Source organism: Gossypium raimondii, chromosome 3 (assembly GCF_025698545.1).
Source record: "Gossypium raimondii isolate GPD5lz chromosome 3, ASM2569854v1, whole genome shotgun sequence".
Lineage (NCBI taxonomy): Eukaryota > Viridiplantae > Streptophyta > Magnoliopsida > Malvales > Malvaceae > Gossypium > Gossypium raimondii.
In genome coordinates this window covers 57,934,418-57,960,665 of record NC_068567.1, presented here as the reverse complement: position 1 = coordinate 57,960,665, position 26,248 = coordinate 57,934,418, and the positions used below count along the sequence as shown (strand labels likewise).

The window sequence follows — 26,248 nt, the reverse complement described above, 5'->3', positions numbered from 1 at the left end:
AGAACGTGAAGGATATGGTTGAACTAAAAATCCTGAAAGAGACTTTAAACAATATGGAATTCTCTCCACAGAAAAAAAAAAAAAAAAAAAACATGATCTGGTCATTAAGCATATAATAAAAATTGTTCACATTTCATGAAAACTTCATTTGTTTCACAAGATAACATACAGGGATGGTAATCAGTATGGAATTTTTCCATGATGTGTAAAAAAAATCATTGGTTTTTTCATCTTTGTTTACATACCTGATAGCTCCTTTGATCAATTCTGAAGGTATCACTTTAACAAGTAGTAGTCACATTGTTAGTCACTGTTTTACTAAACTCTTTGATGGTAAGATGGTATCTGTTTCCGTTTCATCAAAGGGACATTCCGCTACTCAATATTCGAGGTCGTGGTCACTCAATGCTAAAACAAAATGTCAAAGGTCAGCTTTTAGTCACGAATTTCCATTTTCCTCTCCTGAGATAATGAATGGAAGCCATTAGAAAATGCAACTGTGTTATACATAAAATACATTTTCTCACAAGGCTTAGATATGTCAATCATTCAGAAACTTTATTTTTGAGGGAGTTTACAAGTACAAATCACAAATAATACATGTTCAATCGACTAGAACCAGAATCAACTCACTACAAAGCATAACGGACTAAAAACTGGAATGTATCCAGACCTAGGCCAGAATAAATCCGGACAGTGCCCACACATGGTGGGACTTAAACCTAGAATAATCTAGGAGAGAACCTAGGCCTCAACCTTCCCAACAAGCCATCATTCAGAAAACTTGCATGTGATGATTACACTTAAAATGGAAATGGGCAGTTTTCACATCCACTAACAACAACTACACCTTTAGCAACTATATGGGAAACATTGCAAAAAATTTTGAATTTTCAGAGCAAAGAGGTTAGATTAAAGCCATTCATTTCAACAAACGTACATATAAAACAACAAAAACTACCTCATAGTTAACAGCATGAATTGAGAAAAAGCTCACTGAAGTTCCGCATGCTTTTTCTTGTGCTTCAGTTTTTCCACGACAGCAGTTATCCTGACAGATGGGTTAGACATCCATAGAAATCAATTCATCAACTCCACAATTTTTTATGTTGATAATCATTGATTCGTCATGTGAAGATGAAATCTCACAACACTGCCGACGAGGAGCCATCATCTGGAATAGAGGGGCAAATTTGCGGCGACAATAATTTCAGTGACAAGAACATAAAAAACAGGAAAGGTACAAGAATGTTGACAATATAATAACATGGCTTAAAGTTGAAAATTTCAAAGGCCAAACATCAGTTCACTCATACCTGCTCAATATCAAGCTCTGGAGAGACCACTTTGACTTCTTTGAGGTTCTTTATAGCATCTGGTCTTAAGCACTTCCCATCAGAATGCCTGGTATAATTGCTCCAGACAACATTTTTGTTCGATGCAACACTTTTTAGGAAAAATACTAGTGGTCTTTGACATGAATTTCTAGGATATTCTCTTGTATTGAACATAAAGTGATCCTCAACTCTTGCACCTCTCTTCCACGGAGAAAAAGTTTTCTGCACTGAAAGGAGATCAGGGAGGAGTTGGTTGCCCTCATAAATCTGAACTGCATAACCCCATGCAACGGAAACGGTCAATGAGTTAAAATGATCATAGCAGACAGTTTGCTGCAAAATCCTTGAAGAATCAACCTTCACAGCTTTAAACAAGTGCTCCAGAGCTCGAGTCCTGTCCATATTTGGGAAGATTGGATCCATAGCATCCAAGTGATGAAGAGACACAAGAGGTGATAATGGGTGTGCTGTAAGCATCCCAAAAAAACTACCCCGCACATCAACCTGGAGAAAATAATTCAACAAATAAGCTGATAGTTTCATTTCAACCAAACTAAAAATATAATTGTCACAGCATCTAAGCTGAAATCAATCAAGCAGTGGCCTCTAGTTAAATCTGCGTACAGGTCCCAAACAGCATAATATCAGTGAAAACTCAAAATCAATATACCACGCAGCTTTAAGCCTCTTTCGAAATATCCAAACCATATTTTCTTACATGATCTGTTATATGGGGCCAAGTATGTATCCTGTTAGAATTGAAGGGGAATCCAGTAGCAGCTCAAGCAATAAAAATGCCTCGGAATAGAACTTGAATCTATAAGGCTAGTGGGGAATTTAGGAGCTAAAATCAAAAGAGATCAGGTCGTGGCTTTGAGCCATGGTTCAATCACTATCCGGCACTTGCATTCTGTCTTTAAAAAATTGTTCTGAAATTCAGTGATAGCTCATCTATACTATATAGAAAAACCATTAAAACCCCACCATAAATACTGGCTATTTTCTCAGAGAAATTCAGATAGCAATTTTGCAATGAACAACAGAGATTATCCTGCGGTAATTGCAAAAGAAAATTTTATAACTTCTAAAAAAAGGGAAAGAAAACACACCCTTTTTCAAGCAAACAAAACTCTTCTATAATACCCTCAAAAAAAAAAAAAAACTCTTCTATCTATCCAACAGTCACTCTCTTTGATCACGTACGCTAAAACTTTCAATTAATACACCAACTAATGTTACAATCCAATCATAAAACTCCATATACTAAGCCCTAAATCCTAAGATCAGCATCTTTAAAATCTTTAAATTTACCTGATGGAAGCCAGGTTCATGAGTCAAACCTACGCCAAGCTCAACCAAACAAGACCAAATCCTAGAATCGCTTCCGTACAAGTGAGCGTACCTCATCAAGCAAGAGTCCAAGACCCTAGCTAAAACCTTCCCCAGTGAGTAACTGATAGCGAACCCTCCCCCACCAAACGCCATGTCGAAAGAGTACTTCAAATTTTGCTCGTAACTCTCCGAATTGCTCCCGACGTAGTACCACTTGTCGTGATCGTACTTCGACAGCACTTTGACCAAATTGTCGACCACGAAAACGGTGTCATCGTCCCCGAACACGAACCACCTGATCCCCTTTTCGTTACGGTCAACCGCTTCTTTGACCACACGTGCCACGCGTATAGCTGAACGGAGACCGCTCTTGAAGGTGTAAGGGAACGACCTAGTATCGCCAGACACGACAACAGGAGGGAGATTAGGGCCGACTGAAGAAGATAACCGTTGATCGAGGAAAGCAATGGCGCGGGTGTCGCGTGGAGTGTACCAAAGGCGAATGTAGGAGCTCCGGCGGGGGAAAGAGCCGGCTGAGGAAGCAATGGAGAACAGGAGGTGGTGGCGGCGCGTGGGGGAACGGGATGGGGCGGTTACGGCGAGTGGGAGAGGGGTTTGGGGGTGGAGGAAGACGAGGAAAAGGGAAATGGAAAGGGAAACTATCAAAAGAAGATCTTTGATCCGAGAGGGACTTAACTTGATAAATTTAAGCATTTTGTTTAAGTAAAAAAGCAAAGGATTGGAAGTGGAAGACGAGTTGATTAAGGGTTTCTTACTACGCTTGAAGAACATTTAAAGGATTGTAAGATTAGTAGAAATGGGATGAACTCGGCGATCTGATTTCTGCAAAGTACCAGTATATGGATCGCGAGTTTTCTTTGAAATGCTTTCTTTTTCCTCGAAGAGCCGATTGTTTAAGGGGAGGAAAAGGTTAAATTTTGTTATTAGTCAATGTCCTTTACGAAAGTTGTGATTTAGTCCATGTTCCTGAATTTGATCAATTTCAATCCCTGTACATTTCAAATTGGTCAATCTTAATCCCTGCACTTTTCGAATTTTAAAAATTTTAGTTTTGTTGTACCTTTTAAATTTTGAAATTTCTGTATTAATGCAAATGACTATCGTTAATGCATTAACTATAATTTTAATGAGTGATATGTGGAAATAACAAATTAATATGGAATTACATATATGTTAATATCTTTGTCACATTAGATTTTGGAAATGGTAGAACTTAACTTAATAAATTTAACAGTTATTATTTAATGATGACTGGAATTTAAAATTGAAAACTACAAAGATTAAAAATGACTAAATTAAAGTATAAAGATTAAATCCATAAATTTTAAAAAGTATAGAGATTAATAGCATAATTTAACTGGAGAAAAACAAAAACTTAGATTTCAGGTTTCCAAGCATAGGTAAAACCATCTTTCCTCGTTCTCAATTTTTATATTGAATATTTTTGTTAGGAAAATTAGAGTAATTTAATTCATATCAATTTCAAAAGTGGCCATTTAGGAAAATTAATCTCGACATTAACACTTCACTTTCTTCAATATTACATGATTTTAATTGGAATAATCACAAATTTAGTTTTCTAAAATTGTCAAATGAATAAATTAACAGAATTTATAAACTTTGATTGCTAAATTTATTCATTTTCAAAATTAACATGAATTAAATTACTTTGAATTTTTTTTAGGAGAAACCAATTTGCTTAATAGAGGGACCAAATACGCTTTTAACCTAAAAATATATTTACTGGTGTGGCTCTCAAACTTTCAAAAGGTTTCCAATTAGCTCGTGAGGCTATTCATTTCATGGCCGGGCAGTTTTGAAATAGCATATCTAGAACTAGAATCATTCTAATCCTTTTGTAGTTTCGAGAAAATGGGCCTTTAGCCCATAAATGATTGAATTCAGCCTTTGTGGTTTTACCCACGAAAAACTCATCCAACTCCACAGTCTTTCTTCTCTCTCTCCGTGCTAGGGTTCAATCTTCTTCTTCACTCACAGCTTCGCTATCGGCCTCACATCGATCGTATTTTTGGCCTCTCAATTACATGTTAAAGCCCTAGAAACGACAGTAAGAATATTTTTTTCTTCATTTTGTTAGTTGTAGAAATAGTAGTAGTATCGGTGTTTGTTTCTATTGTTACTGAATTAATTCCATTTTTTTTTGCAACGCCTTTTAATTCAACTTACGATTGTTTATTTCATATGCAGGATTAAGGATTCACGACGTTCGCGTTTATTTATCACACCGTTTGCATTTTCGCCCCCCCTTTTTTTTTTGAAAAGATTCACGGTTTTTTCAAATATATTGGAACTTCTGTTTATGCTTTTTGTTCATTGGTTATCTGGTGCAAATTCAAAATGGTGGAAAGGAAGCTTTTCAAAACGAAGCTGTGCGTATTGTATCAGAGGGGACACTGTTCGCGCCAGAGTTGCTCCTTTGCACATGGAGATGCTGACCTCCGGGGGTTTTCCGGTTCTTATGGCGGTAATAGTTTTTTTTTCTCACTTTTGAGCCGTAATTTGATCTCTCCATCACTTTTAGTTGTTGATTTTACTATGCTCATTGGGATGATTGTTTAATTTGCTTTTGAATTTGGATTTTGTGTTCTTGCTTCATATGCCTTTCTGAGTTTCTTTTATGCCTTCAAAATTTATGCAAGTTTATAGACGTGATTTTAGACTTTTTAGAGAGCATGTGAATGGAAAGTGAGAGTTGATAGCAAAGCTAGATGTTAATAAATATGTTTCAAGTGTTTGCTGGATTTTAGTTTATTTTAGGAAATACCTTTGTAATGTTTTTCCTGCTGACTTAAAAAAGTTTGTTCTCTCTGCGGTAGAGGCACTTTCCATCAGTGAGTGCATGTAGTTACACAGATTGAGATGTTTAAACTTTAAGTTTTGTGCTTGCTTGTGAATGCTAATGCCTTGTGGTTAATACTCTAAATTCTATAGGAACAATTATCTTTAGCTCTATGAAAATCAAATTCATCATGTGTCTACTGTCTATTTCTGAACTAAAAAAAATGTTGTTTGTGTTTCCTTGCTTGTGCACTGAAACTGTTATTGTTGCAACCCTCATTTTTTGTTGATAATAGGTTCGAAGTTATTATATTGGAAAGGCAGAACTACTTAAATTGTGTTCCTTTTGTCTTCTTTTTTCTATGTTGACACTTGACATATATGTTTGTCATATTATTTTTAATTGGTCTTATGTTTAATGCCCATTGTTTCTCTCTCATCTAAAATTCTCATGGGCTTGGGTGCCTATTCTCTGTAACAAATAGTTGATTTTTTTCAAATCAGATCAACTTGCCGTATAAACATAAGTGTAATCCCAGTTGTTGACAGTTTTTTAACTTATAATTACACATCTTCTGGGGACTTATTTTCCATTATGTCAGCAACCTGGCTATTTCTGCTTAAATAAAGTATCCACTGACAGGGTTAGTATTGTCTTTCTTCAGATAGGATTGTGCTGGTTGGTAAATCTTAGAGCTGGTTTTGGTATTTTTTCCTGCTCAGCTATATCTTGGTTTTTCATTATGCATCCATGAAACAAGCAGGCATTGAGGAAGGTTCTGTACTAGGTTTTCTCGGAACATGTGTTTGTACAAAGTATTGAGATGAGAAGCAGATTTGATGTGCAACTCTCAACTGTAATCTGTCATAACTTCCTCAGGTTGCATATTGCTGGAGTATGTGATGTAAAACATAATACTTTGCTTCCGCTTCAATGACATTGTGAACGGATTTCTTGCATGGGGAAAGAATGCAAATTTCTTGGGACACATTCAGAATAAACCTATTAATATTGCGTATAAGGCAAATTACTATATGTCTTATATATGGGTTTGGAGAGAAATCTATCCTAGCATTCGATTCAGAATTCATATATTTCTTATTGCTCAACAATCAGATGGGATGGGACGTGACTATCTTTTTTCCAGTCCTATTATTCGACAGTAATCTCAATGATATAGGCTACAATACAGGTTTTCCTTTTCTATTCAAATCTGAGGACACTAATTTTCCCTCCCTTTGAAACTGGCAAGAAGGCAGTATTATTGTTCTATGTAATGTTTCTCATATTGTTCCTTTTGATGGTAAGCTTAAAATTGATTGTGTTTGGCCTGTGGTTGTTTTAACTGAAGTAGTTTAATTATCTTGAGTAGTTTGTGTTCCCAATGCTAATTTATTTGTCATTTCCAGGTAAAAGAAACTTTCGAGATGGTGACCTGAGGGATAAGCTTGACAGAAGGCTATCTCCTAAGCGAAGATATTCTCCTGCAAGATATGTGAGGGACCAACAGACATCTCAAAGTTAGAAATTCTATCCTCAAAACCTATTATTTCTATATTGCTATGTCGCTCCCCTGCTTTCCCTTTCTTCTCCACAATTACTTATTATTTGTTGGCTTACAAATTACGAGGTTGAGATGAATGTGATAAATCCTACTATTGGCTTGATTAGTTCTGAAAAATTACTCAAGGGTAGCTATTAACTCATCATGTTTGGTTTGCTGATTCTCTGTATCACTGTTTCCAATTTTTGCTTTATTCTTCACTTTCCCATCTGGTTGAGTTTTACATTCTCTAATGGAATTTAAAATTGCAGGATATAGCCCTTTGAGGTCCATTGACAAAAAGAGGTAATTTAGAACATACCCTGTATGGTAAAACTACCTTAGTAGTTCTCTTTTTGGAAAATTTTCTTTTGTTATGTTTGGTTGGTTTATAGGATTAGCGTTGCTTACCTTGCTTCTATATCATGGCAAATTTGTTGGAAACTGATCCAGAAGCCAGGTGGGATATTGAGGGTGGGACTGATATATTTCTGGATCAAGAGTTGGGTCATTACTATCAGCAAACTGTACCTGTAGATACTAGATAGGGCCTACTGCACATCCTTTTATGCATGTTATCTTAAATTTGGGGATGGGTATAAGCCTATTTATAGTTTTTTTCCCCTCCTTGTTTAGAGGAAGGGAAGTTTGATGTTTTCAGATTAAAGAATTTACAAATAAGGTCCCTGAAGCTAAGCACTATGTGGTCATTTGAAATCATATACGTCTCTATTTCTTTTTTTATGGATTCAGTTAAAAATGCTGTATTTTCCTTTTACAGAAATCGAAAGAAGAAAGAATGTTTGGATGGACAAAGTGATTTTCCTGAAACTTTGAACATTCCAAATGTGATGGAAGATCTAGTTATAGAGGGGAGAAACACATCTTCTACTTCCAAAAGCATTCTTGAGGATCAGGTTTAAAGATTTTGGTTTATTCCTATCATAACATCTAATCTTTTTACCCCCTCGCCTTTTTCCCCTTTAAGTAATATATAAACATATGTTTGACTTTTCAGTTGAAGGAAGTACGCGTGGATATTGACTTGCTTATTAACCGCAAACATGAATTAGAGGTCAGTTAATATCTACCTAATTGCTTTTGCTTGTTGGTTGCAGTTATGGCTGCTGATGTTTGTATAGCAAGTCTATTTAATAAAGCTCAACATATCAACATGAGCACATACATATTCGCTCTTGGTATCGAAGTTAATTTTCAATGTGTTTCATAAACATGTGAATCATGAGCAAGAAAAGCCAACTACAATGTATTTTATCTTCTTGATTGTTAATTATTTCAGCCGAACAGCTTAGCCTTGTAACGAAGTCATAGGATGATCAATCATGTTTTCTTTTATTGATATGATATTAATGACTTTATTCCATCCCTCTAATTGATCATCTTTTATCTTTGCCTTTTTTGAAATGGATTTTTAGTTGTATACTATGCTTGCTTTTTGTAGACATTTGTGGAAGAGAAAGTTCAGGAAGCGGAGACTCTTACCTCTCAAATTGAGGAGCTTGATACTCAATTAGAACGAGAGAAAGAACAATGTAAAAAGTAAGCAAAACTGTACTGATACAGACATGATATGCCTAACGGTTCCTTGTGGATGGATGGTCCATCTGTTAGACATTTTCTCAGGACTTCTAAAATGTTCAGGATCACTTCAAGAATCAAGAAGTTTGTCAAAGCACACAACCGGTGCTCACAGATAGAAGATGAACTGAGGAGGTAAACTTTTATGATATACTATTTTCTTATTTGTTAGCTCAATTGGATTTGATACATCTTATCTCATTTCTGATTCTGAAATCTAATTTAGTGCTTGTTAGGTTTTGGTAGGTTTTATTGATTAGTTAATATTTACGTAAATTTGTAGATCTCAAGCTCGATTGCAGAAGTCAGGAGAACAGCTTGTCTTGCATATTTCTGGGACCAGTGGTGATGAAGAGAACTCCAATGTCAACATTGTAAGTGATGGTGAGACTAATCACTTACATACATCCTATCCACACAAAGTGTCAAGGGGTAATTCTTCTCCAAGCAAGAAAAGGCTGTGGACCAATAAGGACACCACTGAAGGGCCCATTTGTGAGGGTATTTTGTTTGATATTTCTTCATATAATGTTGTGTGGAACACATAGTATCTACAAAATTATTTGAGTGCTTCTTAATCCTTGCATATAATGCTGTTTGATATTAACCTTTTCCATCATTCCATTTATGCCAAGTTATGTAACTTCTATTGTAGGCTGTATCCCTCAGTCCTACTTGAAATAAGTAGGATTATTATCTGAAAATTACTCTGAACTGACTACTGACACCAAGATTTTTTTCATGGAAAATTTGAGATTTGAAGGCATGCATGTAAAACTTTAAATGACATGATGCGGTGACCTATAAATCGTAGGAAAAGTCCACTGGTACTACTATTTTGCTCTAAAGCTGAAATTATTTGACTTGTTTTGAGCAATAAATTTGAAGTGTTTTCTCAATAGAGTTACAGAATACTGCTTGCCTGTCTTGCCCTCTGATTATACAGTACTGTATATAGTACACTGTATAACATTGTTTACAGGTACTATATACAGTAATATAGCATGAATGTGCAATTCTATTGATTTGTTTACTGCTGCAAAGAAAAGCATTGATTAACTCTTAATAGTTTAAGTCTATCTATCATTCTGTGGTATCATTGGATCATGGAATTGGTTAGTCCAAATTACCAGCTGGTCCAGCCTTGTACCTGCTGACCCTTTTCCAAATTTTTAATCTAGTTTATAGGGGGTTTTATTTTATTTGGACCTACGGAAGGAGCCTTAGTTATGCCTTTGCTTCACTTTTCTTAGTGAAACTTTCCTATTTTTCTAGATCAAACTACTGGGATATTTTAGAAACTAATGTAGAACTTGATGGTTTTGCTCTATCTTTTGCTATAGAGTCCTTGCTTTTTCAAAGTCAATTTGCTTTCCAATTAATTTCGTGGCATATTATGTTTGTGTTATTGTTTATGGTGCTGATTGATTTATTGTATATTTTGCTGTTTTAATCTAAGGTAAAGCACTTCAAGCAGAAACTGTCCGATTGGGAAAGCGGTCTCGTTGGAGTGAACGCCCTAGTCAATCAAATATAGACAAGGAAAATGGTTCACTGAAAAATGGAAACAGCGGTGCTGTGCCCTTGGCAAGTAATGAGAAGCCGAGGAAAGGAAAGAAAGTTTCAGTTAGGACATCTACTACAGACAAGGTACTCTTTTATTTTCCATTTCCCGACAATTAGTGAATGGAAGGTTTTTTAATAAAGGGTGCACTTGCTCTGACTCTAATCCTCCTATGTTTGTATACAATTTCAATTGTTTGCAATGCAATTTTGCAGCTAAAGGGTGCACGTTCTTCTCTTTCATTGCCATTAACAAGCATGGCAGCTCATGCAGTTGATGATGTCGAAATACTGGAAGTTGAAGAGAAGGTTGAGGCCTCAGCCTTGCCATTTTTACTTCCTCCGCCTCCTCCAATCCGCCAAAATGGTTACTCACAGGTTAGTTATACTTTCGTTGAGCGTTTGCCTACATTGCCCCTATAGATTATTTGACTTGCTGAGTTATACTCATTATCAATTTCATCAAGAACATTGATCTATTTATTTATTTTCCGGGATATGGCGTGGCATTGACGTGCAGTATGAGGGTAATGATCGGAATGTAGATGTTGACAGAGTGGACGTGATTTGAATGTATGAATTGATAAGTGTATACTATTTTGGTAGGTAGGGTCTGTGGAACATGGTTTTCAGTCCATTGTTGGTGGAACCAGTTATTTTGGAGTTTCATGTATATAAATTATAAATATTATATCCATAGTCATATATTTGGGTTATGTTAAAGCTGCTGGTTGCTGTTATTTTTATCATTTTCTGTAAGTCCTGAGTACGTCCTACAATCGCATTAAAAATAATAAAATATCATTAATTTATTTAAAGTTTGATGCACATTATCTCCATTTATAACATCCATCTTACAAAATGTATATAACCTTTTTACATGGGTTGAAGTGGGTCATTTTGTCATTTATAATTTAGTAAGTTATTAAAATATCATAAGAGAAGTCTATAATATCGGAAATTTTTATTTTTCTTATGTAAAATCAATAAAATTTGAATTATAATGAAATTTAAATTTACGATAATAAATTTTAAAATTTGATTTTATCATTTCAATCAATAATTATATTATTTTTGGGTGTATCATTGTTGAAAGTCCAAATTAAGAAGCTAGGTTTTGCAGGTTGAAACAGTTTTCTTTGGAAATGAAATCTATTTTATTATGTATATTTGAATTCACAGCCATATTTTATTTTAATTTTACAATATAGAACATAACTTTGAGAGCAAAACCAAACCTGCAGGAAAAGCAGAGCATGATTCGTAGCATTTAATTTAAGGGCAAACAAAGAACATTCTGCTTTATTTGTGAAACACGGAATGGAAGCAAATTGAAGTCCCCAATCTCTAAACCAAGTCGGTTTCTAAAGAATAGTGTCGCTACTAAGAAATATCAAAAATGGCGGAATCCTATGAATTCCTTCCCATATAAATATATCTCAACATCATATGCCCAAACCCATCCATTCGATTCAAAACATCCCAATTACTTAAGAGTAAGCAAGCAATGGCAGGAAGATCAAGAACCAACGTACCTGCTACAATCTACAAGGATTTCCAACCTCTAATCCAGCGAAAGGATGAACAAGGAGCTTATGTCATTGTTATTAATCTTCCAGGTTTGTTTTTTGTTGAACTACATAATTTCTCTTAAATAAATCTTTATAACCCTATTTGTCCATAATATTAATGATATATTTATCTAATATTAACTTAAAAAGTGAAATTATATATAAAAAAGAAAAGTGGATGAAAAGAATATTTATCTATTCTATTATTTAAGAGTTTGATTGAGTTGTTATACTTAAATTATGACTTATTAATCGGTATTTCTAGAAAATTATATTTAAACTAGAAAAGAACACTTTATTAATTTGTTAACTATCCATGCTTGGATAACTTCTTTTCAAATTATTGTTAGTATAATATATTTTCCAATATTTTCACGTTCAATGTAATAAAAGTACATAGCTTATTTAGATTCTGGAAAAAGATGACAAGGTTCTCAAGGTTTTCTTTTTTTTTTTTTAATGATTTTGCATGCTATTTTGTTAAAAAATATTACAGAGAAACAAGTTTAGTGATGGATTCTTTACCTTAAATTTTTGTTTGAACAGGTTTTCCAAAGGAGCAAATTAACGTAACCTATGTGGATTCCACACGCACCATTAAAGTTGAAGCAGAACGAGCAGTGGAGAAGAACACACGCAGTCGATTCAGTGAAGCTTTCCCTGTCCCTGAAAATTGTATCACTCAAAAAATTCAGGGTTCTTTCAGAAATGGTGTTCTCACCATCACCATGCCCAAACGAACCATTACTCAGCTGCAGCCGCAGCCCCTCCCTTCTCCACCATTGCCAACGGCTCAGGCTCAAACTGCTGCTGCTTCAGCCTCCGGTATTGAAAAACAAAGAGGCCAAAAAGTACCGTCACCTCCACCAAAGGCTGTATCTGAGCCTAAACCACCAATGGCGACGACGGCTCCTCAGGCTCAAACTGCTGTCGCTTCAACCTCCAGTGTTGAAAAACAGAGAGACCAGAAAGTACCGTCACCTCCACCAAAGGATGTAACTGAGCCTAAACCACAAATGGCGACGGCGGTTCCTCAGGCTCAAACTGCTGTAGCTTCAGCCTCCAGTATTGAAAAACAAAGAGACGAGAAAGTACCGTCATCTCCAAAGGCTGTAACTGAGCCTAAACCACCAATGACGACGGCGGCTCCTCAATCTCAAACTGTTGCAGCTTCTCCGCAAAAACAGGCTAAAGAGAAGAAGAAAGTTGACGCATTGCCGCCGTTAAAGCAACAAGAAAAAACTCAAAAGAAAGTTTATTCCATCGGAGATAATAGCACAAAGCAAGCCGAAGAAAAGAGTACTGGTGGTAGTGGTCCTACGACGTCGACTACGCCTGGAATTGTTGATAAAAAGGGTGAAACCAAAACTAAAGATGGGTTAAAGGATTTAGTGAAAGAACAAAAGACTAAAGATTCCATGTCGGAAGCCAGTGTTCCGAAGGCTGCGGAGAAGGCTGGCGTCGAAAAGAAACCGCAAGCGGGCGGCGGTGGGTTGCTGGAGAAAGCCAAGGAGATGAGGGGTATGGACAGAATAATGAAGAGTGTGAAAAGACTGACCAGTGACGAGGACGAGGATCGGCAGTTGCTGATAAATATAGGGGTGTCGGTTTTGGTGATAGTGGCAATTGGAGCTTACATTACATACAGTTATCGATCATCTGGGAAAGCTAAACACTAGTGGTGTTTAAACTTTAAAGGGCAAAGCTTAAATAATGGCTGAAAGGTGTTATGATGATTTATATTTTACTATCCATGTGTTTGAGATATGTTTTCAATATAATCTTTTAAATACCAATTCAAAGTTTATTTATATGGAATCCAAAGCTCCTTCAATGGCACTTGCTCGCTCTTGCATGGAATTGCCAATGTTGGTAGCTATTAGCCTACTGTTGTTGAGTTAAGGCCCGTTCTTTAATCCGGTTGAAAAGCACTTTTACACCCAAAAGTGCTTTTGGGTGAAAAGTAACAGAGAACATATTTCATTTGGGGCCAGTACACTAGCTTTTCTGAAGTACTTTTGGGCAGATGAAAAAGCAGAAAATTTCCGCTTTTCCGGCCAAAAAGTGCTTCTTAACTGGTCCTTTACTTTTTTAGCCCCACACACAAACTACTGCTGCTTCTTAGCTGGTCTTTTACTTCTTTGCTCTCATCTCTTCTCTCGCTGGTTCTTTGTTCCTCTGCTGCTTCTTTGATCCTCTGCTGGTGCTGGTTCTTTGTTCTTCTACTGGTGCTAGTGCTAGTTTTTTGTTCCTCTGCTGGTGCTTTGTTCCTCTTCTCCACCACCAGTGAGTTTATCTTTTTTTTTTCATAAGATGAGTTTTGTTGCCTGAACTTTTATGCATGATGAAACAGATAATATTGGCTGCTAAGATAATGGACAAAACAAGTGATGTTAGCATAGGGTTTCTGGAATCAAAACCCAAACCGAAATTTAACCCTTTCTTTGTTTTGGCATGCTTTATTTATTTGGGGGTTGTAATCCATGCATTCATCCTAACAAAAACTAAAAATATTGAGTTAAAATAGAAAACCTATTTCTCTGGCTCTGTGTCTCTCTCTATCCGTATCCAACTGTTCTGAAAACCCAGATTCGATGTTCTACCACTCCCACCAAATACAGCAATCCCTTGATGCAATCTTTAAGTTCATGTATAACAACAGACCAATCAAGGTGGTAAAGCACAAACCTTCACAAAGGAAACAGTTTCAAGTTCAATCCTCCTAATCTAACTTAAGGAAGCAAACCTTTCTTAAATGAATGTAAAGTTCAAGCTAAAAAGGCAAAAACCAGTCAACGAATTAATTAGAGCCTAGACTTCAGTCATTCTAATATACCAAAGTCCAAATCAATGTGACACAAAAAACACTTAAAAAGCATAATAGCTATATTTAACAGATTTTGTTTTCAACAATAGGTTATTGCATTCTAATTCCACTAACAAGCCAAAGAGAAGAAACATATAGTTGAAATTGGTCAGTTTTCAAATAGTTAAAACTTTTGAATATAATACTGGAAATTAATTTTCCAGTTTCCAAACATTTCTCATCAACCAAACAGGACTTTACAATATCACAGTTATTGCAATTTTCAGTAATAGATTAAGAGTTTATGACATTCTTAACCCCATTGATAAGCCGAATATAAGAAACATATCGTCAAAATACTTCAAAACTGATTGGTTCGTATAATCTAATAATTCAAGTGAAGGATCTTTACAATGCACAGATTAATTTACATGCTCATGCTAACAAGTTAAAATGCAACATTTTTATAGTTGAATAGTTTAAAACAGTTTCAAATAACATTTTAGCATAAGTAATATATAATAGAGGACAGATATTATGTTCATGACATTGATTACATAATTTTTTTCCAGTTGATTACTGGTCTTCCATAAAATGGGAGAGATTGCTAAAACTATCCAAGTATATAATAGAGGACAGATATTATGTTCATATCTCTATACTTATGTCCGCATATGCATTGGACACGAATACTTAAAGAAAAATAAAGAGAGAAAGCAACATTATTTCAGTCTATATTCTCAACTCTTTCCTTCTTGTGTCATATCATATGATCTTAAAATGATTACATGATACTAATGTGAGAAGAACATTTTCTAGTTTGGCCCAGCTTCTAGAGTCTGTACATCAAAAAGCTCAACTAACATGAATATAGGGTTGGATCCTACAGGAAGGAAAGAAAAAGAAGAGCTGAAACGATTTTGTTCGTATACACAATAGATGAGTACTTCGGCTGTTGAAGTTAGTGATGGAAAAGGAAAAGTAATGTGGGATAAGAGATTGACAGAAATATTTTGTGATATTTGTATTAAAGAGATATTGAAAGGTAATAGGCCTGGTACTCATTTCACAAGAGATGGATGGTTGAAAATAATGACAAACTTTGAGAAAGAAACGGGCAAGGGTTTTTCACAAAGACAATTTAAAAATAGGTGGGATGCCCTAAAAAAAAAAAGGAAAGCTTGGAAAAAACTTAAAGGCGAAGATACTGGTTTAGGGTGGAATCCTATAAAAAGAACCGTTGATGCATCGGATGAATGGTGGGAGAGTAGGCTCCAGGTACATTAATAATTCTAAATATTTTTTTTTCCTTATTTATGATGTTATTGATAATTACTGTTATTAAACTATCATTTTATATGTAGGTTGTGCCTGAAGCTAAAAAATTTAAAACATCGGGCATTGATCCTGAATTCGAAGGGAAGTTGGACCAAATGTTCATGGGGATAGTTGCAACAGGTGATAAAGCATGTGCACCTTCTTCTGGTACACTCCCTACTGATTTTTTGGAGGATGTTAACAACGAAATACCTAAAGAGAATGAAGAAGAAAATATGAGAAATGATGTTCACATTTTAAATGATGTTCACATTTCAAATGATGTTCAAATTGATGGAAACAGGCAGAAAAGAAAAAACCCTGAGATGTCAAGTTCACATTTTAAAACTGGAAGAAAGAAATCCTCAAAGCAAATTGGAGGGGCTGCAAGATTGTCCAATCAAATAGAAAAATTATGCAATGCAGCTGACAGTATGAGTCAAGCCACATCTAGTTTGACTCCTGTTATGGATCCATTTGGTATTCCACAAGCAGTCAAAATGCTTGACAGCATGTCGGAAGAAATTCCAGAAGCTAGTCCGCTATACTTTTTCGCACTTAGATTATTGCTCAATAAGGACAAGCGAATTATGTTTTTATCAATTAATCCCAAGATTAGAGCTTTGTGGCTTAAGACGGAAATGGAGGATAGTTGAAAATTTTCTGATCTTTTAGGGTTTAAAGCTATCTATTATGTGACTAAACAACAATGCTAAACTAGTTTTATCAATAGTTATTTATGTTTGGTTTTTGGATATTGAATTTATGTTCTACTTATTTATGTGAAATCTAGTTTTATTAAAAGTTGTTTATGTTTGGTCTTTAGATATTGAATTTATATTCTACTTATCTTTTACTAAATTAGTTTTATCAATAGTTGTTTATATGTGATTTTGGATATAAAATTTTTTCACAGGTGATGAGTACAGTCGATGATTATAGCGGTGATGAAAGTGACGATGAAAGGGAAAAGAAAGAGATTTTACAACGCATGGAATGTTTTAACCGATTATTTGTTGTTGCATCTTCTTCCGTGCAATTATATTACGGGAAGTATATATTGAGGCAACCATGCATGGATTCAAAACAATCAGGTGAGATATGGATCCGAGAGATCCTTGACGGTCACGAATCACGTTTGTATGATTACTTTTAGGATGTCTAAAATGGTATTCACAAGTTTGCTGAGAGTTTTGGAGACAAGATACAACTTGCAAACTTCAAGAAACATATCTTCTACTGAAATGTTGGGAATTTTTTTATACATCTTGGGCACCGGTGCAAAAGTTTCCCAATGTCGAGAAAGATTTCAAAGGTCTGGATCAACAATAAGTCAACACTTTGCAGTTGTGGTTGAGAAAGTTTCAAGGATGGCCACTGATCTAATTGCACCCGAAGATCCTTTTTTTAACTCAATACCCGAACAAATACGTAATGATTCTAGATATATGCCGCATTTTAAGGTTAAAATTTAATTTTATATTATTATATTTTAATATATTTGGTCGACTAAAAATATGCACGAGATTAATATTATTATTTGTTCAGGATTGCATAGGTGCAATTGATGGTACTCACATTGCGGCTATTCTTCCACCAAATGAACAAATTCCCTATATTGGAAGAAAAGGTATCTCGACTCAAAATGTTATGGCAGTATGTGATTTTAATATGTGTTTCACATTTGTCATGGCTGGATGGGAAGGATCGGCACATGACACTAGAATATTTTTTGATGCAATTCGAGATCCAAAATACAAATTTCCGCACCCTCCAAATGGTTAGATATTTTACTTATATGTGATTTTTTAAATAATAAAGTATAAGTTCTTTAATTGTTAATTTTTATTAAAAAAATCTTGAATTAATTGTTTGTTATATTATGACTTGTAGGAAAATATTATCTTGCTGATTCTGGGTATCCTCAAATGAAAGGTTATCTTGGACCATATAGAGGTCAGCGATATCATTTACCTGACTTCCGTAGAGGTAGATCGGTATCTGGTAAAGAAGAGGTATTCAATCATTCACATTCATCATTACGTAGTGTGATTGAACGAACTTTTGGTGTTTTGAAAAAAAAAATGGGCCATTTTAAGGGATATGCCAAGTTATAGTTTTGAAAAGCAAACGATGATCGTTGTTGCTAGGTGTGTTCATTCGGTTAACCGACCCGAAATTACTATAACCGAATTAATCGACCTTCCAAAAATTTTAACCGTTAACCGAACCGATTTTTTTTAAAAAAAATTAACCGAACCGAAAATTATGTATTTTTTATTTTTGATTAAAAATTACCCGAATTAACCGAATTACCGAAAAATACCCGAATTACCCGAATTTTTTTTATTTTTTATTTTTAAAATTTAAAAAATTTATAAATTATTAAAGTAAATTGGGTTTTAGACTTTAGTAAATTGGGTTGTCTTTTAATTTTAGTTTTATTGGATTGGGTAATTGGGTAAACTTTAGTTTTAGTTTTATTGGGTTGGGTAATTGGGTTGGGTAATTGAGTTTGGGCTGGGTTGGATAATTTTATTTATTAATTTTTTCGGACCGACCGGTTTCGAACTGAATTAACCGTTAACCGAAAAATCATAAAAAAATTAACCGACCCCCGACCGAAAAAATTCGGTTAACCGACCGATTAACCGAATTCGGTCGGTTAACCGAATTTTTTCGGTTTTACCCGAATTATGCACACCCCTAGTTGTTGCTACAATGACGATACACAATTTTATCCGAAAACATGTCGGTCGAAATGATGCAGATTTTATGGAATACGAAGATATTAACTCGGCATATGAGAATAATATTGATTCAGAAAATGCGCATGGTCGAGAAAGTGATGATGATGACGACGACGACGACGATGATAGTGATGATGACGGTGAATCAAACAATTTTAGTGGTTTTGAAATGGAATTAACAAGAGATGCTATAGCTTCTAGTTTAATTAATTCACTTTAAATTGTAAATGCTATTGTAAAATTTTTAGTATTTATATTTGATATATAAATATTATCCCTTTTTAAAACTTCAATCCAAATATATGTAATATTTTAATTTGTTAGGTTTATGTTTTCTATGTTATGTTTACATATAATATGAGTTATATATTCAAATACATTTTAAAATAAAATAATACAAATGTGTTAAAAGTATTAATTAAAAATAAAAATAATTTTATAATAATACAATTGTGTCAATATCTAATTACAAATTTTTAATTATTATATTTAAATATTTAAATATAGTTTATATATTCTAATTAAATTTAATAAATAAATAATTTTAATTACTTAGAAATATTTAAAATTAATATTATATATTAAAATATTAACAATAAGTTATAATAAATTTTTTGATATTTTTGCTAAAATATCATAATATTAACTAATTTAAACATTATTTAAATGCATATTTGTTACTTTATAATATCATGTCTAAAATGGACATTTTATTCTTCAAAAGTACTTTTTAACAGCAATGCCAAACACTCAAAATTTTCAAAAGTACTTCTCAAAAGCACTTCTGAAAAGTACTTTTCCACAACACTTTTGAAACACTTTTCAAAAGCAATGAAGAACTAGCCCTTAGTCTGTTACGTATTAGTTAGGCTGCTAAAGTCTCTGTATATACGCAGCAGCTGATAGCTTTTCATCCTTATTCAACAAAATGTACGGTTCTGAAATTTAATAATAATAATAATAAATAAAAATATCTTCTTAGGATTTATCAAAACTTATCAACTTTTTATTTAAACCAAAAGCATGTATTATAGAGATCAATGAAATTATTTTCTCTATTGTTAAATAGATTAATTTAGTCTTTATATTGTTAAAAAATTAAATAAATTTAAATGGTAACAAAATTAACATTTTCTGTTTAAAAATATCTTGAATTTCTCTTTTCAATTGAAGTGTAATTCCAAACAAAATATTTTATTTACACAGCCATAAAAACATCAAAATTATAACTCCATTAAACAACAAATGATAACTCTATTCTAATTTGATATTTTTTAAATTTTAATAGTACATGAGCTTAATTAATTCATTTAATGGTAAAAGAATTAATTTCATCAAATCAAATTCTTATAACAGATATACTTTTCAACAACAGACAGCAAGACTAACCTAATAAAAAAAGGAAGAAAAAAAAAGTTGATTATTGGAGCCAAGATGTTATCCTACTCCACCGAACCGATAATTAAAAATGTGGGTGTTGTTAGAATAGAGATCTCGTTTCGCTCCACCATGCAACGAAAGGAGGAGATAGAAACAGAAGTGATTCCAGAGCATAACTCATCACAAACGATTTTACTGCAACGAAAAGATAGGTCTGGCGGAATATGCTATGAGAAGTATCTCATCCAAGATTTTCGTGGGCCTGTCTATTGTAGCTTGCAACCGAGTGAGTGCCCTTGAATTTGCCAGGCATTGACCACCTTGGTTCTATGTTGTCTGTAACATCAAGTACTTGTATCTTCCTAGCTTCTACTTTCGTATTTAAATCCACTGGCACCTGCCATCCTTACCATTATCACTAACTTGACCGGATCCTACAGCTCAATTGTATCCATCGCCGGGATTTTTTTACTTTTACTCATTTAATACCTTGTGAGACAGATGAGACCAATTTGGACAGTTTTTTTTGTTTTCGGCAGGGGGGCAGTTATTTCTTCAGTGAAATCAACATACCATCTCATAAAAACTGACCTGCTTTCGGAAGAGGGTTACAGAAGCTTGGTCATTTTTTGTGGTTGGTCATGAACATGAAACCATCCGAGTTCGCTACTTCATGCATTAACTGGTTTAATTTAGTATTTACATGGTTTTATAAGTATCAAGACCAACCGAGAGCTTCTGAAGTATAAAGCAAGCAACCAACAACAAACTCAGTACTAAAAAGTGAAGCATCAAAATAATTCTTTATGATTGCATTGCATATCCTTCCACTATCAAGATTACAAACATTAATTGCTGCATGGAGTTTCTCCGGTTCCAAAAAAGTTCAAATGTGAACCCTACACAGATTTCAAACAAATAACTTCTCCATTATCCTAAAAAACTGACATATCAGCACAAAGGTGCCTAAAGAAAGAAAATGTAAAGGGTCGCACATAATGACCAAAGGGTAGTAAAGAACAACTTTTAAACATATTTGCATCTTTTTACCGGATCACGCGTCAAACGCATCCAAAGAAGTGTTCCAAGGATGGACAACTGAAGACATTAGGCGCAGTCCTTTCAGGCCTGGTAGGAGAAACGTGAAGTTGATATTTGATGAACCTCTGCACACACACACACCCCAATAAAAATCATCATTAGCATTGTGACGTGAAAATGGCTCCAGAATCTAATATCAGAACATAAGCACTCGGCTGAGAATATGATTCAGAATCAAATATCAGAATATTCTAGGTGTTGCTTGAATAATTATCTCAAGGGTTGTAGCAAGTAATGAAAATTATACAGCTAACTGAGAAACTATTTCAGGATTTGTGTCAATATGCCAATCTGGTTCTAGTTGCCGAACAAAAGATGTACGCCCATTTTCTGTGCTGCAAAAGAGAACCTGCAAATTCATTTCCAGGCAAAGTACAATTATTAAATATCTGAACAACCAAGAGGATAGAACACTAAATTTCTGAAATAAGCAAAGCGAGGATAATCAACCAGATTACATTCTAATATTTTATAGAAGGCACCAGATTTCACAGTCCAGAAATAATGCCCCTGACTGGAGGATCATATGAATTTGAGATATCTATATATATGCAAAATTACTATTCAACCACAATTAAATACCTTGTCCTTTACCAAACCACCGGAGGTGAAAATTCCAGCATTTTCCAAGGCCAGAAGAACAATTTTCTGCACACAAACACTTCACAGTGTTAGTCACAAGGTAAAACATATGATATAGAATCTGCTAGTAGACTAATACAAGCACAACAGTGATAAAATACTTAGCAACATATACAAATACTACACATTCAATGCCAAAAGAAATAGGAAAAGAAGAGAATTTCACTTGTAATCAGAAGAATATGCCCATGAGAATCTTGAAACACGTAATATGTTATGAAATACATTTAAGGAAGTTTATGCATTGACAAATAAGCATAACTTAATACTACCGAAAAAGGTTTGAAGTACTGACTTCGCTTTCATCATCAATAACTCTCTCCATGAGATAAAGATCGCAATATTTGGTAATCTCCAATAGCACATCCAACACTGAGGACTTCACTGTTGCTTGTTTCTGACCAGAATTAAACAAACCAAATTAATTATTTGCGGATAAAAATTAAAAATATAAAGCTTACAGAAAAACATCACCACCTGCAGCTCCTCTGGACTGCTTTCCTCAAGGATTACTCCAAGCAAACGGCATGTTACCTACTCCAATAAATCATCAAAGCATTAAATCAGAGGAAGAACTTAAGAAAGGCTCCGGCCAGTGGCTAGATAAAACAGCATAAGAATTAATACCAACATATCCCCAACTTAGGCATGAAGACCTCGGGATTAAACTAGAAAATTATGCTACTCCCGGAAAAGTTCAGTCGAAGTTATCAATACTTATATGAGAAGTTAATTAGCAGTGTTTAATGGCTCATGTATCCTATGTAAAGACTAAAGTAATTGTGCAGAACCAATTAAACAGATTCTCCCTCAGTAGTAATATAGCAGCTTGTTATGGCTATAACATGTAATGCCTGTCAGTTAACCAAGGCATGTCATATAAGTCTTGATTGCACATTCAGGGTGTAGGAAGACTTCTAGAAGTTGAATTTTCACCCTTTTTTCTCTTTTCCCCCCCGAGCATCAGTTATTAATCATTACAAAGGAGCATGGTTACCAGAGCAAAATATCCTAAAAAAAGCAAATCAATAAGTTTGAATGAGCAAAAGAATGAATCCCATTTCTATCTTTGTCCTTCCAAATCTAATAACATATAAAAGAATCCTTCTTCTAGAAAACAATGGACACAAATAAAATAAGCACCAAACGTTTGCTTATTGTATTAAGGAGTATATGTAGATTACCTTTCTACCTTCACTCAGTTTCTGCCTAACTATTTGCCCCAATGTTGGCTGCAAAAAGGAAAAAGAGATGCAATTTACAAACAAACGAGCCAATAGAGAATAAAAAACACATCAAAACGTAGGAGAAAGAGATCAATTCATACCTTTACTGGCTGGAAGAACTCATCAACAACATTTTGTGCTCTTAAATCCTCTGAAGGTGAACAGGCTCCAGAAGGCATCAATGTTGCATTTGATTGGGCACTGATAGAAGAGCCACTAGTTGTTGGAGCTTGACGTTTTGGTTGCCTTCTTGGGGGTGCTGCAGGTGATCTCATCAACCTATAGGTAAAGATAATTGCAACAGCAAGCCCTGCAATAGCCCCAACAGATCGCGGATCCTAATGGCAATAAGCACAGGTAAGAACATACACACCACCACCGAACACATTGCCCAAAAGAACATAACATCTTCATACTCGTTGAAAAGGAACCGAAAGATAAAACTATGAGCGGTTATTCTACATGCCAAGATGCCTCTAGCCAAAGAAGAAAAAACTTTCATTTTTTGATTCAATAACGGACAACGGGGCATTACTTCTTACAACCATCATTTTCAAGGAACTTCTACGCAAATGAAATTAGCCCTGTCAATTCTACGGATTTCATATGATTTTCACCTCAGTATAGCTCAAAAATCAATCACGTCAAAAAGAAGGTCGCATTAATGACGAATCAAACCATTTCTTGTCCGTAACAATTCATCACATAGTAAACCAGCACAAGAATCTAATAATTTATCTTAAATACGAAAAATTTAAAGCTGCAATAAGATTAATTTCTCTAATACCACAATTTTCTCCACTATATAAAATTCCTACCTAAAACAATCACCAGATCAAAATTCCACCACAATCAACAACAAATACCTAAATCATACAACTAAATTACAAAAAAAACAATAAATTCCCGTTTTTAAACAAAAAAAAAGCCGCATCGGATCTGCAAAAAAAAGACGAGAGAAGAAAATCAAGAGAGAAAGGGAAAAAAAAAAGAACCAGTTTTTGGAGAGAGATCGAGAAAAGATTTGACATCTTGAGGGCGAGATAAGTTCCAAGACGCTTGATGAGCTGAAACAGCTCGTCCTTGGAAGACGATAAAGACGAAGATGGCTCCGACATAAGCACTCAATTAAAATAAACGACACGGCCGTTCGATCCAAGTGGAAAAAGGCGTCCTTGTTGTTGCGTATGAGAGGAAGCTTTTGCAGATTCTCGGCTCCTCAACCGTTTAATTAAATCACTCAAAATGAAAAAGGGAAATACATACTTTCGCGCTGTTAATAAAGCCTTCTTCTCTCTTTTTCTTCTTTTCTTTTGGCGTCAACTATGGATATCTGGTAAGGTAAAAAGGTAAGGTTAGTACTGGAGGGATTCTATTTTTTCCCCTTTTCCTTTTGTTCGTTTTCCCCATTTTCTATTGAAGTGAAAATTCTATAGGATTATTTCAGGACGAAACGCTGCGTTTTCTTTTTGAAGTTAAAAATCTTCAAGCCCCTGTATTTTGAAAAAAAAATCAAACTAACAATTAATATTTTTAATTATTTAATATTTTTTAAACATGGTTGATGATGTGTAATAAAATAATAATAACATTACTTTAATCTCTTTTACTCTTTGGATTTAGAAATGCAAGTTTAAGTGTACATACTGTTAAAATTATTTTATTAAAATTAAATTTATTATAACATTATTCTTTTGTTGTATGATTACTGAGTAAATAATTTTTTATTTTAAGATATCACACTAATCAATTTGGTAGAAAAATATAATATTTTTAAGAATTGAACCTGAATTTTAAAATAAAAAATGTATTGATTAAATTTTAAATAAATAAAGAACTCAGGGCTTGAAACATATTTTATCATTTTCAGGAAAATAATTTTCGTTTAGAAAATAAAAGAAAGTATTTACCAGAAGATTAGGTGGGCAGTGTATTTTGACTAATTATAACCACTAATGGATGGGGTTGCATTGGAAACATTTGCATCCACCTTTTAGTCTTTCAAATGTAGATTACTGGCTCAATCTACCGTAGATTACTTCTTTCTTCTTTCAACGATGTTAACGTGTTAAAAAATTGAATTATTATAAAAATAATAATAAGCACTCGTCCATAACAAGTGTTGAAGGATAAATTTTTTAACACAACAAAAGTTTTAGTCTTAGAATCAAATGAACATTATGAAATATTGACAATTAATTTTATTACAACTCAAACACAGTATATTTAGAATGATTGCAAGCATTTAATATCATAAGGAAATCAACCCGGATGGTCCAAAATGACGAGCAAAAATTAATAAAAAAGTTGAGCATCCACCAATTTGGAGAGAATGACAACAAAACTATTCCTAAAATCACTTGCAAATGCACTGTCATTTGTCCATCACAGCATGTGAAGGTGGTAAAGATACCCACAAAATAGATCTATAAACTAAAAAGAAAGAAGGCACATAAAGGCAAGCGGTAGCCGACAGGGAGGTTGGTACTGCTGCTCTGCAAAACAAAAGAGAAGTAGCAAATATTCAAATAACTTTTTTTTATATAACCATAAGTTTGATTTATAGCCTAAGCCTAGTTTGATTTAAGATTTAATCTCTATACTTTAATTTTTAACATAATTTGTAACACCTCATACTCGATTCAATCGTCGGGTCCGAGATACGAGATGTCACATCTATTGTCAGAGCAACTACGATCAATTAAATACATAATGTAATCATTTAAACATATAGATAATTTATTACAATCCATAATACAATATATACTCATTTCCAGGTCTTCTACAAGCTTACAAAAGTTCTTTTGCTAACTTGAGGTCGAAATATGGTCAAATTGTAAATGTTACAAAGTTATGGGTTGATGTCGCAACTTCAGGGTTTCCTTGTCGCAGCGCAACTCACTGACTTGGGTTGTCGTGACCTTAAGGCTACGTCGTTGCAACATAAGCCCTGAGTTGTTCATCGTTGCGACGTTGGGAGTATATCGTCACAACATGACCCCTGAATTCCAACAATGTCCAGTTGGTACCTATTCAAACATCCCAAGCATACAACCTGTACAAAAATTGTTGGTCATAAGACCCCAATTCAGCCATTTACACATACGAACATATTCAACATAAAGATTCTAAACCATTAACAACTTTTTTATGCATAAACATTAACCTTTTCATTAAATTTACAACATTATGACTTAGAATGAACATATGTAAACTTTAAACAACTAATGCTTAGGTACATGCCTTTTAACCAAAACAAG

At 34.3% G+C, this 26,248-nt stretch overlaps 5 protein-coding genes across 10 annotated transcripts; 3 read left to right on the top strand and 2 right to left on the bottom strand.

The window, feature by feature from the left end:
- Positions 1-113: 113 nt before the first annotated feature.
- On the bottom strand, positions 114-3,572 carry LOC105794953 (uncharacterized). Of its 2 annotated transcripts, XM_052628590.1 has the most exons (5): positions 2,649-3,572; positions 1,695-1,841; positions 1,317-1,604; positions 962-1,174; positions 114-462 (listed from the first exon to the last, which is right to left on the bottom strand). In XM_052628590.1, exons 1-4 carry the CDS (start codon positions 3,459-3,461, stop codon positions 1,064-1,066), a joined length of 1,359 nt encoding a protein of 452 aa, XP_052484550.1. In that variant the 5' UTR covers positions 3,462-3,572; the 3' UTR covers positions 114-462; positions 962-1,063. The 2 variants fall into 2 exon arrangements, with proteins under 2 accessions (XP_052484550.1, XP_012479817.1); XM_012624363.2 differs by having other exon boundaries at positions 1,317-1,841; positions 2,649-3,571.
- A 1,018-nt stretch (positions 3,573-4,590) lies between these two features.
- On the top strand, positions 4,591-11,013 carry LOC105794956 (zinc finger CCCH domain-containing protein 40). Of its 2 annotated transcripts, none has more exons than XM_052628591.1 (12): positions 4,591-4,758; positions 4,899-5,175; positions 6,900-7,010; positions 7,306-7,339; positions 7,815-7,950; positions 8,052-8,108; positions 8,496-8,593; positions 8,696-8,767; positions 8,916-9,127; positions 10,092-10,282; positions 10,412-10,573; positions 10,716-11,013. In XM_052628591.1, the coding sequence occupies exons 2-12, from the start codon at positions 5,049-5,051 to the stop codon at positions 10,764-10,766; spliced, it is 1,251 nt and encodes a 416-aa protein (XP_052484551.1). In that variant the 5' UTR covers positions 4,591-4,758; positions 4,899-5,048; the 3' UTR covers positions 10,767-11,013. The 2 variants fall into 2 exon arrangements, with proteins under 2 accessions (XP_052484551.1, XP_012479822.2); XM_012624368.2 differs by having other exon boundaries at positions 8,916-9,133.
- Positions 11,014-11,330: 317 nt separating this feature from the next.
- Positions 11,331-16,693, top strand: LOC105794958 (inactive protein RESTRICTED TEV MOVEMENT 2). 3 transcript variants are annotated; one of them, XM_052628592.1, is made up of 4 exons: positions 11,331-11,814; positions 12,313-14,052; positions 15,462-15,850; positions 15,937-16,693. In XM_052628592.1, exons 1-2 carry the CDS (start codon positions 11,703-11,705, stop codon positions 13,443-13,445), a joined length of 1,245 nt encoding a protein of 414 aa, XP_052484552.1. In that variant the 5' UTR covers positions 11,331-11,702; the 3' UTR covers positions 13,446-14,052; positions 15,462-15,850; positions 15,937-16,693. The 3 variants fall into 3 exon arrangements, with proteins under 3 accessions (XP_052484552.1, XP_012479824.1, XP_052484553.1); XM_012624370.2 differs by having other exon boundaries at positions 15,447-15,850; XM_052628593.1 differs by having other exon boundaries at positions 15,392-15,850.
- Positions 15,512-16,545, top strand: LOC105794960 (L10-interacting MYB domain-containing protein). Its single transcript, XM_052628951.1, has 3 exons — positions 15,512-15,850; positions 15,937-16,086; positions 16,198-16,545. The coding sequence occupies exons 1-3, from the start codon at positions 15,512-15,514 to the stop codon at positions 16,543-16,545; spliced, it is 837 nt and encodes a 278-aa protein (XP_052484911.1).
- Positions 16,694-20,803: 4,110 nt separating the features above from the next.
- Positions 20,804-24,376, bottom strand: LOC105794949 (peroxisome biogenesis protein 22). 2 transcript variants are annotated; one of them, XM_012624358.2, is made up of 9 exons: positions 23,984-24,376; positions 23,090-23,326; positions 22,947-22,994; positions 22,240-22,296; positions 22,058-22,159; positions 21,703-21,768; positions 21,368-21,469; positions 21,070-21,185; positions 20,804-20,918 (listed from the first exon to the last, which is right to left on the bottom strand). In XM_012624358.2, exons 1-8 carry the CDS (start codon positions 24,104-24,106, stop codon positions 21,081-21,083), a joined length of 840 nt encoding a protein of 279 aa, XP_012479812.1. In that variant the 5' UTR covers positions 24,107-24,376; the 3' UTR covers positions 20,804-20,918; positions 21,070-21,080. The 2 variants fall into 2 exon arrangements, with proteins under 2 accessions (XP_012479812.1, XP_012479811.1); XM_012624357.2 differs by having other exon boundaries at positions 20,804-21,185.
- Between the last annotated feature and the right edge of the window lie 1,872 nt (positions 24,377-26,248).

Bases quoted from the DNA above. Each gene is read 5' to 3' on its own strand.
- LOC105794953 (XM_012624363.2), bottom strand. From the start codon at position 3,461: ATGTTCTTCAAGCGTAGTAAGAAACCCTTAATCAACTCGTCTTCCACT. The intron at 1,842-2,648 runs GTAAATTTAAAG...TATTTTCTCCAG, and splicing joins ATGAACCTGGCTTCCATCAG to GTTGATGTGCGGGGTAGTTT. The intron at 1,175-1,316 runs GTATGAGTGAAC...CCTCTATTCCAG, and splicing joins CAGAGCTTGATATTGAGCAG to ATGATGGCTCCTCGTCGGCA.
- LOC105794956 (XM_012624368.2), top strand. From the start codon at position 5,049: ATGGTGGAAAGGAAGCTTTTCAAAACGAAGCTGTGCGTATTGTATCAG. The intron at 7,011-7,305 runs GTTAGAAATTCT...TTAAAATTGCAG, and splicing joins GGACCAACAGACATCTCAAA to GATATAGCCCTTTGAGGTCC. The intron at 7,951-8,051 runs GTTTAAAGATTT...TTGACTTTTCAG, and splicing joins AAAGCATTCTTGAGGATCAG to TTGAAGGAAGTACGCGTGGA.
- LOC105794958 (XM_052628592.1), top strand. From the start codon at position 11,703: ATGGCAGGAAGATCAAGAACCAACGTACCTGCTACAATCTACAAGGAT. The intron at 11,815-12,312 runs GTTTGTTTTTTG...TTGTTTGAACAG, and splicing joins CATTGTTATTAATCTTCCAG to GTTTTCCAAAGGAGCAAATT.
- LOC105794960 (XM_052628951.1), top strand. From the start codon at position 15,512: ATGAGTACTTCGGCTGTTGAAGTTAGTGATGGAAAAGGAAAAGTAATG. The intron at 15,851-15,936 runs GTACATTAATAA...TTTTATATGTAG, and splicing joins GGTGGGAGAGTAGGCTCCAG to GTTGTGCCTGAAGCTAAAAA. The intron at 16,087-16,197 runs GTTAACAACGAA...GGAAACAGGCAG, and splicing joins CTACTGATTTTTTGGAGGAT to AAAAGAAAAAACCCTGAGAT.
- LOC105794949 (XM_012624357.2), bottom strand. From the start codon at position 24,106: ATGTCGGAGCCATCTTCGTCTTTATCGTCTTCCAAGGACGAGCTGTTT. The intron at 22,297-22,946 runs GTAATCTACATA...TTATTGGAGTAG, and splicing joins AACTGAGTGAAGGTAGAAAG to GTAACATGCCGTTTGCTTGG. The intron at 21,186-21,367 runs GTATAATTTTCA...GTGTGTGTGCAG, and splicing joins AAATAGTTTCTCAGTTAGCT to AGGTTCATCAAATATCAACT.